Source organism: Poecile atricapillus, chromosome 24, assembly GCF_030490865.1.
Source record: "Poecile atricapillus isolate bPoeAtr1 chromosome 24, bPoeAtr1.hap1, whole genome shotgun sequence".
Lineage (NCBI taxonomy): Eukaryota > Metazoa > Chordata > Aves > Passeriformes > Paridae > Poecile > Poecile atricapillus.
Genome location: NC_081272.1, coordinates 223,339 through 236,838, shown reverse-complemented (window position 1 = coordinate 236,838; position 13,500 = coordinate 223,339). Strand labels below are relative to the sequence as shown.

Sequence of the window (13,500 nt, the reverse complement as noted above, 5' to 3'; positions counted from 1 at the left end):
CTCTTGCATCCACTTGGCCAAGGAAATGCACATACTAATGATATCTCACATCTACGTGACCCAAAGATCTCTTATGGGTCTTACAAAACAGAGCTTGCTTAAAAATTTACTGCAAAATAAACATCTACTGTCCCTGAAACAACTTCTCTCCCGTTTTTCCAAAATGCTAAGGAACAATTTTCAATAGTTAAATTCAAGCACCAAGTTACTCTGGGTGAGGCTACTGTTCAGAAAACCCACCTGAAGAAGGTGTGATGTTCAACACATACTTTCCACAGCTTCTTTGCTGCCCGGTAACTTGGTAGCTTGAACCCAATTGTACTTTCATAATGTTCTTGCTGTGGAAAACATAAGTTATTTGGGTATAGCAGGAAATAAATGTGGCAGAAGCCCAGTCCCCAGCCCACCACCCTGGTCTGCTGTGGCACAAACTGCTGAACTTGCCCCACAATGTGCAGCAGGACCTCAGGCCAGAGGAAGAGAGGGCTTGGCCATGAGCCCAGGCATCCCTCAGGATGCAGTGGGATTTGCAGAGCAACATGCCATGGGTTTATCCCCCCTGTCATACTGCCTAGCTGTGGGCTGAGGTCAAACACTAACCTCCCTGCAAGGCTGAGTCACGACACTGAAAGCAGGAGAAGGAGGAAGAAGAGGAAAGAGGTGGATCCCCATTGTAGTCTCTCTCCCTGATGTAATCAGGCTGTTCTAGGGATTTCCCCATTTATGAGGCAGCACCAGTATGCCCATTCCCTGCTTCCTGCACTTAGGTGAAAAGCTAATACTAATTTTTAGTTATTTTCTTTGAACGAAAACAAGACAAAGAGCCATTGTATTGTCCCATTTCCAAAAGATGAGTTAGTGTTGCCCCAGTTCCATCTGTCCGCCTCCCAGGCCTTTCCCTGAATGCTGGGAATATCCAGCGATGCCAGGAGGTGGTGCTGGATGACACGCTGTGACACACTGGCCAGCAGCTCCAGACACCCCGCTGTCAAACACAGAGAAGAGCCTGACCCCGCCCCACTGCTCCAGGGACACACACAGAGTGAGGATCCCAAGGAAACAGAGGATGCCAGGAGGCCACAGAAGCCAATCATACCTCCCCTGGCCGAATCTTTATGAAGAAGCTGCTGCGTTTGTAGGAAATCTTCAGGACTTTGGGCCACGGGAAGCGGTTGATTCTCAGCTTATCTTTGTAAACAAGAAGGCCACTGGAACAGACTCCCAGAGTGATATCCACTCCTTCCAAGTCCTGGGAATTCAGATGAGGATTTAAGCAGTGACAGGTTTATGAGTTTCATGTCAACATCTGCCTTCCAAATTATCCCTCTGGACTTCCCATAAATTCATCTCCTCACCATGCAGACTCCAACTCTTAACTCCACGGTCACCCTTCCTTTTCTTTTACGCTTTTCCTGACAAACTGCCCCCTCCTGCTGATCTCTCCTGTTCTACTGGTTGCCCAAAGGCCCTATCAAGAACCCATCCTGCATTTCCTGAAGCACAGAGGCTCATGTGGCAGGGAATACATATTGTACTCTAAGTTACTCAGAACAAGGACCTGTCTATAGAAGGAGCTTTGGAAAGTTTCTTGTGACATATAAATAATAAGCAACCAATAAATAAAGCATTCTTTTGCAGGAATGCTTGAGGCATTCCTGTTGTATGTCTATCTTTCCATACTTCCTCTCTTTCCAAAGGAGCTTCCCAAAACAAGTAAACTTGCTCCTGCAAGGGATGGATAATCAAATTACAAAATCCACAACTAGGTGCACACTCTCTGGCTCTCACCTTGGCTTGGTGAAGGTCGACTCCATACATAGACAGTTTTTTTGCATTCTCAAGAAATTCCAGGTCTGCTTGGGCTGGAGTCATGGATCTATAGAAAAAGAAAGGGCTTGGTATGCTCAAAACTGTTGCTTTTAAGAGGAGACAGATCAGACTTCATAAAATTAGATTATACTTTCTTTTGCTTTCAATACAAACAAATCTGTGCCCAGGTGATGAATTATGAAATGACTCTCACAAATTTGTGCTTTGAGACATCCCAATAACACAGCCGCATTTTATTTCTGTGAAGCTGTACAGGCACTAAAGAAGGAAGTGAGGAAGAGCAGTGAGGGGACAAAAATTGATTCAGCAGAAGAAACCCAACTGAGAAAAAGGGAATAGGTCCTGTCCCCCAGTGGCCTGCTGCCTCCAGACCTCCCCAAACCCTGCTATTGTTCTCCAACCAAACACACAGACAGCTGAAACCACTCAGCAGAGACTCCAGCCAGGGGAGCAGATGAATGAGGGGTTTTCTGGGAACAGATGGTGCCCTGTCTGTAAGAGGGGCACAATTTAACAAAGACATCCTGATAATAGAGGCCATTATCAACGTTATTGAAGTGTCCCTGTTAATACTGTCTGGTGTAAGAGGTACATTTAACAGCTCTGCTGGGAGAGGATTCAGCTGCATACATTTCATTTTCTACCCTCCTTTGATGTCTTCCTTACTGAGCGCTCACATACATCTTGGGTGTGATGTAAATAGAGGTCTGAGTGGTGGGAGACAGGGAAAAGTCCACTGTAAGGACAGCCTTGTAGGAAAGCCCCAGAAGCAGTCACCATCTTGATATGCACCCTGTGCTTTGCAACTACAGAAGCAAAAGCCAGAGCACGGTTTAACAGAGATTTCCCTGGAAACGTCCAAAGAACACATGGGTGTTAACACCTGGGGACATAGTTTAGTGGTGGGTTAATGGCTGGACTCAATGGTCTCCAAAGTCTTTTACAACCTAGACAATTCCATGATTCTATGATTCCCACTGAAAACTCTCTCAAGTTTAATGTTCACAGAATATGGATATCTCGTTCCACCCCCTGCCAAGGGCAGGGACACCTTCCACTATCCCAGGTTGCTCCAAGCCCCATCCAGCTTGGCCTTGAACACTTTCAGGGATCCACATACACAGGTTTTCTGTATCTCACAGAGGTGGGGAACACACCAGAAAATCCCATTATTTCCCTTATTTCATGCTGCTGGGCACAAACAAGTCCTCCAGCCGCTGTGCCTTACCTATATGTTTTATGAAGCTCCACAACCTTTTCTTCAAGCTCTTTTGTCTGGTTTGGGGCCAGTTTGAACTCACTGATATAATCCGGGCCATGGAGATCAGGATCATAGTCTCCCAACTCTGACTGGACCGTGTAGGAGCCCAGCAAAGCCAAGGTGGCAAAGGAGCAGGGCAGCCGCCCTGTAAGGATGTCCTGTCTAAGCTGCAGACACAGGTAATACCTGGGGGCAGAATGGAAAATACTATTCACAGAGAACCAAGAGAAATTTATTAACTTGAGAATATCTTTTTGTATGCCACTGATGAACACATGACAATGCTTATTTCCAATTTTTACTTATTCCCAAGGTAAACAGTGTGGAGGACTGGAGGATTCAAGGTTGCCTCCACTCTGCAAAAGAAGTAAAGGACACTATGACCAGAAAATCTTGGCTTTAGGTAAGAATTTACTTTTCTAGACAAACATGCACATGGCAGAGCTATAAATGACACTGCTTGACACGTGGACTCCAGTGGAGAGTGGGAGCATCCTCACATCCACTAAAAGCAAACCAAACCCCCTCCAGTGAAGGCATCTGATCTCCTTTCTGAAGGAGGGAAAAACACCCAAATATGAAATATTTCTATCCCATATTCAGGAGAACGTGGCTGTAAGATTCCCAGGTAACTCACCTCGTGATGTCCTCTGTTAGCTGGGCAGGATCTGGTGGATAAAACTTGACATTGAAGGTAAAATCCCAGGGGCCTCCTGCAATGACAAGGGAGACCTTGAGAAAAATAAACACACTGGGACAGCTTTGTGATGATCAGCTGATTTAAAAATAAGCTGGGAATATCCACCTGATATTCAGAATTTAGCAGATGCAACACTGATTTGATACTGCTCGCTCTCACAGCTCGCTGCAGCTCAACACCTGTGTAAGATGTGATTTCATTTACAGAAGGTAAGAAAAGCAGGAGAAAAAAAGCAAGGCAGGGAAAATCACCTGGATTAACCATATCTTGTGGCAAAAATTAAATTCTTTGCTAAGGAGCTCAATGACTGACATGTATTTTCATTGTCTGAAAAGGGATTTATGAAGACAGGCAGGCATAGACTATACATTAATGAATTAGGATTGGTTAACTGCTTAAGCCAAATTTCAAAGTTCAAGGAGGGCTGTGGTAAGTCCCTCCTCAGCTTAATGCACTGGGATCAGGTGGTCAGACACAGCTTAAACTTAGCCAAACATAATCATCAACCTCTGGATGAAGACAGAAAGCACCAGGATAGGAAGAGCTTTTCAAGTCCAGACCTAATTGCTTTAATACAGCTTGTTGCAAACTTTGTATAGCACCATTACAGACATTAACTGAGCCAGAATCCACATAATCACACATAAAATTGGCATTATATGTGGTATGGCCAGCCCAGATGACACAGCTGAAGAGGTAACTCTCTTTTCCTAGAAAATAATCCCATTTCCCAGTGGAAGATAGTCCTGACAGTGATTTTCATGTTGTGCCCTTTAACACTAGTTCAAAGTAAGATTTATTTCAGAATGAGAAGATCTACCCCTGCACTTAACTCGCTTAGAGGTTTATCCCAATCTCACACAGGGAGCAGGGGGAATGGAGCATTCCTGGATTTACTTCTTATGCAATACCATAACTGGGATTAAACACAAGGCACATTGTTTTCATCACACACAGTTCAAAACAAGTGATTCCAAGGTGACAATGAAGGGAGCAGAGGTTACCTAAACCACCACACACTGGTGTCCACATGTTCATATGTACATGCAAAATACCTTCTCTTCAAGTAAAATCAAGTCATTTGCCATTTAACCCAACCCCAGGGGACCAGATTTCACAGCAGGCTGCTGTTCATTACATTCACTGGATGAATTTTATGGATGGAGCAGGGCACACACACCCTGCTACTGATTCCAAGCTGGTAAGAGCAGGAGCTTTCCCTACTCCACAGCCTTGTGTTTCCCCCTAATCTGAATTTAATGACATACTTTGTCCTGGGCCTCCCACCAAAAGCATCTGAAAAACAGTATTTTCCTTCCCAAAACTTCCAGAGCAGTCAGACTTGCTCCAAAGAGAAAACAAAAGCCTCTAAAACGTTTAATTTTGACACTTCCCACATCTTGAACTAATTCAGTGCTAACAGACCTTAAAACACAACTTGGGAGAGCATCTGGTATTTCAGCTGATATTTTTCAAGCCATCTATGATTCCAGTGCCCCTATTTGGACCCCAAAGCAGCCTCAGAGCCCATAAAATCTTGTTCCACCATAAAATTCTGCTTGGGGTCTCCCAATCTCCTTTGGGATTTCAGTGGTTCCCATTGACACCCATTTTCCCATCCTACAGCAAGGAGCACATCTCCATTTCAGCAATGCACTGACAGTGTGGCTTTGCTTCAGGCAAACACACCCCAAGCTGTTTCACCAAGGAAATGACATTTTTTCCTAAATCTAGAGCATCCCTAATTCCTTAAGAAGGACAGAAAGGATACACAGACTGCTTGAACTTGTGCTGATCCCTGCCAGCCACCCTCATTTGACCTCTCCCCATCCCTGGGCCCCCTGGATGGTTCACCAAAGCCACATTTGGAGAAACCACACCCCCCCACACATGATAAATTCAATCTACTTACCATGAACCTGCTTTTTTATTTCTTTGGCAGGATCCAGCCATGTCTGTAAAAGGATAAAAACATTCACAGTTTACCAGACATTCCAGAAACACCACAGAAAGCTGAAAATTGCTAAAAATACAGGGGGAAGGAAAAAAAAAAAGTCAATATTTGACACAAAGGCAGCCATGGAAACTGAAGAGCTGGAGCATTTTTCACTACTTTTACTCCAGGCTGTGCTCTCACAGTGTGCGTATTTCCAACCATTCACCTACCAGGGACTCATAAGGGAGGCAGGAGGGAAAATAAAACCCAACACATTATTAAGGGCTGCAAAAACAGAGCAACAGAAACAGCCACAACCACATCCAGCTACCAGGGACACTTGTACAACACCTTTTTTATTCTCCAGAACCTTTAAAAATAGGTAAATAGGACGGATACATTAATTTTAAGCACCCTGTCTCCTTACTTACCTTATCCAGATCAAAGATCACCAAGACTTTCTATTATTAGCTATAGTTTTCAATGACCTAATTGCTGAAATATGAGTAAAAACACCCAATTCCTGAGTATGGCTTCAATTTTTTTACAGGAGTATGACAAACTTCAGTTCTTTTAACTATGACTGAAGTTTCTAGTAATTAGCTCTGGTACAAATTTAGAAGTATATCTTTTTACACCTCCTCTGTAATTTGGGGTTTTGTGGAATGGTGGTGCAATTTAAGCCTCAAAACGTAATTCCTGCTTTTTCCACAGTCTGAGCCTTTCCCTTTGCAGGGGTCAGGTTTGCCTGTCCTGCTGCAGGAACTGGCACTGGGCTAGCAAGACTCTGGAAATGTTACATTTAACCACCTCTTCATTTCACCAGCTCGGAATAGGATTTCAACGTCCAGGTCTCCTGAGGTGAAGGAATTAACTCATTGAATCCCCCAAGCTAATCTCTCCTGACCAGAAGGACACGTAACTTCATGGCAGGGAGACAGCAATACTTACATTTAATCTCCTCTTTTTATATGCCTGCTCCTCTAACATATAAAAGTGGGGATACAAAATCCATTTGAAAGGAAGATTTGCTGCCTTTTTAGGGCCATAGCTCGGAAGAAAGCATCTCCATGGCCGAGCTGGTGCCACAACTGCTCGTTACTGGGGTGAGTCCAGGGTGCAGTCATGCATCCCACCCTGCCTGATCCAGCAGACAATGATGGGAACAGCAATTAATGACACTTTTATCCCACTGGGTCATGAATCAGTGGGAAACAATCCTCCTTTTCAGGGCAACGAGCTCCTTGCTGCTCCAGCCACTGTCACAACCTCCCAGTTCCACTGTCACCCTCTGCTATGCCCATGTGGGTAATTACTGGTCCTCAGAAAGTTTATTCCCTAAATATCAAGGTGGAAAATGTCACATACAACCCTTCCCTATCCAGGAATACACATGTGTATCTCCACCTTCTCCACACAGCTGTAGGTGAGGTGCAGGAGCTCATTCTTGGATCCCATTAATACCATTTTACCTATGAATTAGTAACTCTGGGCAGGTCCTGTTTGAAGCCACAGCAGGAAAGAGATGAAGCTTCAGATTTCGAAGTTCAATGAAACAAAACCAGAAAGATTAAAAAAAAATATAATGCTGTTTTCACTCATCAGAGCAAACAAAACAAGCTTGCTCCACACTGGAGCTGAACAACCCATGGACAGTGGCCTCACCCACCCCAGCCTGCAGCTCTGGGACACAGATCTGACAAAACAATCTGTTTTCAGTCCCTACAGTTAAAAAGCTGCACAACCTCTTGGCTCTTGCTGGCTTGAGGGAGAAGGTACATGCTTCTGCTCCCAGAAGAATCAATGCCAAAAGCCTGGACACAAGAAGAGCAAGTCCAAGGGTCTGGATTCAGGAAAAGCCTTCTAAGATCAAGTCCAATCATTACTTCAGCACTGGAAGGCTAACACTATGCAGTGTCTGCAAGTGCCACATCTATCTGCTTTTTGATCACTTCCAGGGACAGTAATTCCACCACTCCCTTGGGCAGCCAAGGGCTTGACAACCCCTTCCAGGAAGGAATTTTTCCTAACATCCAAATGCAGCTGTGAGCTACCCACAGCACACAGAAGAAGCTGAGCTGCTCCAGCTACACTCTTTTGCTCTTAATTGTATCTAAAAGTACACCTACCCCTCCCTCTGCAAGAACAAGCTCTGATAAAAAAAAATCCTCCGATATAAAAACATGGAAACACATTTCACACCCAAGAAAACTGGAGGACACCAGAGACTGTAAAACAAAGAAGTTCTGCCTGCCTCAAAGAGTGGGATTTTTTGTTGTTTTTAGTTGTTATTTTGCCTGTGTGTGTATAAAACAACATAAAGCATTTAATGACAGACATCTGTCAGTCAGTAACCTGGCCACAGGGGACTCAAGCAGAGGAAGAGTCAGAATATGGATGAACATAATTGGTCTAATGGACATAGAATTGGGCCCTTCATTTCAATCATCTCACTTCTGGCTTTATGAAGCAGACCTTGAATAATTGTTTAGTTAAAGGGTAACCAAGGTTTCAAAAGATAAGATGAGTCAAATCAAACAAAGACCTTAAATTGAAACCATGAGTAGGAGCTTTGGTATGGAGTCACATCTGTTCTTCAGGGCAAAGGCTCAACTCCAAATGCTCTGGATGGCTCCAACCAAACCTTCCCAACGCTGACACCAGTGCCAGGGCAGCCTGACTGCTTCAGCTTTATAACTTAATGACATCATTTTGCAGTAAACTAATACAATGACTTTTCTCTAGGTGAAGACCCCAGTTCACTAGGATTCGTTCTATGATTCACATAGATTTTTGACTAAAATCCACACTCCTGTAGTTATTTATTCACCATTTCTTCCTGTGTGATGACCTGCAACCCATATTTAGGGAGGACACCAAAATGAGTTTGAGGAGTAGCTTCTGCTCCACTTCCTGCCCTGGGGAGATGATGCAGGAAGAGCTGAATCCCCTCGGGGCCAGCTGCTGCTTACCCTGGAGGTTGGTGTGTCCCATATGGCCAAACCAAAGTAGTCTTCTTCCAGCAGATTGAGGTGGTCACAGACTTTTTTAAGAAGATCCTGTCCCTTGGCATGTTTCTGCAAATAGACAAAGAAATCCTGTAGGACAGGGTTGGGTTTTGCCTGTCTTTGTTCACAGGAGAGGGGACAAAGGGAACAGGTTCAAACCACATTGTACACTAACAGTAAGGGGAAAAAAAGTCCCAAGTAGCTCCAAATCATATCTCCTGGCTGTTTCAGAGCAAGGACTTCTTACAGGAAAGGGCACCAGACACAAAAATTCCATGGAGAGGCAACAAGAACCACAGTGAGTCTCCCTCTTCCCACCAGCTCCATGTCTGAAAATCCCCCAAAGCTGGACTTCCCAACACAGCTCAGTAGACACCAAGGACCTGTAAAGTTTTTCCCTCCCAAGCTACACCTACAGTGCTGGTATCTCCCAGGGTCAGGCTGCCAGACGATCAGGTGTGGAGCAAGAGATGAAACTGCTGCTACAACCTATTCATTTCAGGGGCAACCTGACTTCTTAGGTTCAGAAAAAAGACAGCAGCACGTAACAAAAGCCCATGATTTCCGTGGCCTTTCCATCACCCTGCTCTGCGGATGAAAACCAACTTGTCCCATCTGCTTCATGCACCCAAAGCTGCTCAGCACACAGCTTCCTGCCTCCAGAAATATACTCTGAGAATTCCTATTTCCTCTTTTTCTTCCCCCCCGTATCCTGCAGGAGTGAACTGGCCCAAGGAACCCGTTTAGTCCAAAAGCATGAAGGAAAACATCCCTGAGGCATAAAACTATGGCAACCAGAAGCAGCTCATTCCATTGGAGGCTTTGCTAGAAGAAAGTGCAGCTCCAGTGACGCAAAATCAGCTTCACTAATGCCCGCAGCTCTCCTGTCAGTCATCTCTGCATGGCAACTGCTCCAAGACCCCTGCATTGTTTTACTCCTTGGCTTTATTCCAGCCTTTCAGCTGTCAGGTCCTTTGTGCACACATTGTGACTCTGTAGGTAACATAATGAATGTGTTAGCCCGGGTATTCCTCAAGGAATTGGCACTGATATAGGAATGAAAAAGCTTCCAGGGCTGTCAGTTGGAAAGGATGCCCAAAAGCACTAATTCTCCTTGGATAAAGGCATTTGTGCCGCTCTTTGCCTACACCTTTACAATTCCTTCCCAATTAAATCTTAATAAACTCTCAAAACACCAGAGCAGAACTACACTGGTGCTAAAGCCAAGGGTACTTCTCAAGTTAAGAGGGTCTCACTGACACAGCAGACCCCCTAATCCTCTGCAGTGCCCACCATGACACTCTGGACCTACGGACGGACATTTCTCACGTCCTGCTCAAGTCAGGACTTCCCATGGCTCTCCCTCCAGCAGTGTCCATGACGGCATCACTGCAGCAAACCAAGGCACAAAGCCACGGCAAGCTGTCACTGGCATTTGGGGAAGAGGTTCCTTGGGGCTGCACACAGTGTCCCTGGCCAAGGGGGAGGTGATGGGGGCAGTGATGCTCTGAGCTGATCCCAGGCAGTACCAACAGCACCATCATTACACAAACACTCAGCTCTGACCTACTTGCCCAGGATCACCCAAGGTGACTGTTCCCACAAGGAGCCCTGTGCCCAGATACCCTCTCCTGGCCCATTTACCAGCAGGACTGAGAGAAAACAAGCTGCTCCAATGGTAAGTACCAGATTATTAATATTCTGGACGAGTACTTTGATACTAAAATAGGGATTTCTGCTTGCTTTTTATTGCCCTGACAGCACCACAGCCCTGTGAGAGAATGCACAAAATAAAGGAGAAAAAAAGCTCTCAGATGAAGGGGGTTGCAGTGCTCTAAGTCAACAAAATTTTAAATTGTTTACTGGAAATATATTCAACTGCAGGCTAAACACAGCGTGTTTTTCTTTACATCCAAGTACCAGGAGCTAAGTTAACCAGCAGCCTGAGAGGTAAAGGTACCTTGGGGAACTAGAAAAGCACAAATCAATTTTATACCACCTACTTTATTCAAAGCCAGGGAGGCAAAAGTTATTTAGACAATTGCAACCTACCCCAAAAACCTAAACTCTTGCCTGGGATACAAATGAGAGAGATCATGAACAGCAAATGATACAAAGTTTGCGTTTGGCTGTTTCCTTTTTTTAACTTCTGCCCACCTTTATAAGGTAAGACACTCTGGAAATGTAGAACAATAAAAAATAAAGATTCCTAGTACCCAGACGCTTTTACAACACACTAAATAAGTTGTTATAGCTTACAGCAGGCTTGTTCTGCAGTAAAACCTGTCATGTAATTCCCTGGCAGCACATTAGGCCCCTATTAAATTGTGTTTGTGGTGATTTTTCAAGAGAAACAAAAAGGAGAGGGAAGAGAGGAGAAGTAGAACCAAACCCCCAAAGTACTTACATCCAGAGAACACTCAAAAATGGTGTCATCCAGCAAGACGACTTTGCAGTACATGTTTCTGTGTCTTTTCACTGCTTTTTGGGCAGCTTTCAAATCCTTGTCTGCTTTAGTCCCCAGAGACTCTGGCTTGGCACCCTCTTCCTTTGCTTCCCCTTCTTCCCTGTCCTCGAGGTCTCTTCCCTCTGGCTCCTGGTCGTCCCTCCTCTCCTCCTGAGCAGGCTGAAACCCCCAATGAGAGATGTCAAGCAAACAAACAAACAAACAAAGCATCACATGGAACAGGCACTGCAGGGCTGGAATCTCACCCAGAATTCATTATCCCACTTTAAACCTGTAACCCAGGACCTGGAGCAGCAGCTGGGGTGACTAAGGGAATGGTATTAATTTTTAAAACTCTTCCAAATACTTTTCAAGTTTTCATTTTGTAAAGGACGTGATAAAAAAGGAGTTGATTAGAGAAATCATGGCAGATTATATCATGCATTCATGGTGTTAGTGACAGCATCTTCTGGATTGGGAAGGTTTTTCCCCTCTCAGGCAGGACCCCCAGTGCTCCCACTGCCACTTTGGCACAGCTGCTGCTCCAGCGCGTTGGCCCTTGGCATGGCAAGAGGGAATGTTTTTAAACTGACAGAGGCAAGATGGGATACTGGGAAGAAATTCTTCATGTGAGGGTGAGGAGGCCCTGGCACAGGGTGCCCAGAGGAGCTGTGGCTGCCCCATCCCTGATAGTGTCCAAGGCCAGATCGGACGGAGCTTAGAGCAGCCTGGGATAGTGGAAGGTGTCCCTGCCCATGGCAGGGGGTGGGATGGGCTTTAAGGTCCCTTCCAACCCAAACCTCTGTGGGATTTTATAGTAGCACTAAAAGGAGGGTCAGGGCTGAGGTTTCATGGCTATCAGAGCTGACCAAGCAGTTCTTTGCCACCCCAGAGGGAAGGCAGCCTCCACACCACCATCCCTTTGCCTATGGAAGCACTTTGCAAGGCAGTTTAATCCACTCAAACAGCAGAAGGGTGCAGTTTGGGGACGCAAAGAGGAAGGAAGCTGGGGTTTGTTTTTTCCTCTCTGCCACTTCAGCAGGTTAAACAAGTTCATGGCAGGCTGTGACAATGCTAGAAGGGACTGGGTGCAGCAAGAGCACAGAGCTGCAGCAGAGGAAGGGCAAAGCCTTGTCTGTTCAGCCAACCACATCTCATGAAATCACACCCAGGCACAAGTGCACAGAGGAATTTAAAAACTAAATAATGTCCACAAGCTGCTGACTTCTGTTCCAGCAGAACTGGGACAACTGGGAGCATGGAATCAGTCAAAGCTCCTAATGCCCATCGGTCAGCATTTATCAAACTGCAGCACCTTGCAAATGCTTTCACAGCAGAAATATCTGCCGAGTGACACAGTTCAGAAAGCCACTGAGTGATCTAAAATAAGAACTAAAAAAAAAAGGCACAAATGCATCCTCTAAAATGAACGGCCCATGAAGAAAGGCTGGGGTGCAAATTCACATGGGCTCAGGACCAGCAAATCAGAGATAAATGGAGAAAGAAATCATGCACTAAAATAAACAGAATGGTTTGGGTTGGAAGGGACCTTAAAGCCCATCTCCTGGTTCCCCTGGACCATGTTGCTCCAAGACCCATCCAACATTAAGCACTCCCGAGAAAAAGTTCTTCTTGAAAATAAAATTTCTGGGCTGAAATTGCCTGAAGATCTCCACATCTTCCTCATCCTGCTAATCCCAACCCTCAGAGGTATAATACATGAACAGAGATCATCCCATAGTCTTCACAGACTCAGAAATTTGGGAAAAGAAAGGAAAAGCTTACCTACCGTCCTTTCTACATCTTTTTAATTTTAAGGAGGTGGATTTGCAATTATTGCCTACTGGCAGTGCTTGAATTTGTGAAGTATTGCTCCAAAATTGAGCATCTGTGGGGAGCTGGAGCCACTCTGAACTTAAGGCAGTGGGTAAGAAATCCAGATTTCACCCTGTCTAGCTCCAGCAATACACACAGGTTCGTTGGGATGTAAGAAATTCCCAGCTGAGAAGGAATACTCACCTTTTTCCACTCCAGGCTCAAGTAACAGCATTCAGCACCTCCAAATCAATAACCAGCCACAGCTCGGTTCCTTAGGGGTGTCTCTGCCTCAATTTCTACTTTATATTTTTAAACTTTAAATTTTGCATGAAAAATGACCCTTGCTGGAAAGCAGGCATCAGACATGTCCCAGGAGCTGAGCTCAGCCCACGTGCCATACAAAAATCCCTGTTTACATGATGCATAAGCTAAAAATATTTGTATTTGTCAGGCTCAGCACTAGCCTGGAACAAGCAGATGACCAAGTCCAAAAATGCCGTG

General features: G+C 45.1%; 1 protein-coding gene across 21 annotated transcripts in view; it reads right to left on the bottom strand.

Annotated features, from left to right (window-relative positions):
* Window positions 1-13,500, bottom strand: part of EPB41 (erythrocyte membrane protein band 4.1) — a 91,036-nt gene that overhangs the window by 35,076 nt on the left and 42,460 nt on the right. For all 21 annotated transcript variants that reach the window (XM_058856188.1, XM_058856189.1, XM_058856195.1 and 18 more), the window contains 8 exons: window positions 11,143-11,361; window positions 8,700-8,804; window positions 5,704-5,746; window positions 3,729-3,804; window positions 3,059-3,277; window positions 1,789-1,876; window positions 1,097-1,249; window positions 241-338 (listed from right to left, as the gene is read on the bottom strand). In XM_058856188.1, the coding sequence (XP_058712171.1) occupies window positions 241-338; window positions 1,097-1,249; window positions 1,789-1,876; window positions 3,059-3,277; window positions 3,729-3,804; window positions 5,704-5,746; window positions 8,700-8,804; window positions 11,143-11,361 (1,001 nt within the window). The remainder of the gene's footprint in view (window positions 1-240; window positions 339-1,096; window positions 1,250-1,788; window positions 1,877-3,058; window positions 3,278-3,728; window positions 3,805-5,703; window positions 5,747-8,699; window positions 8,805-11,142; window positions 11,362-13,500) is intronic.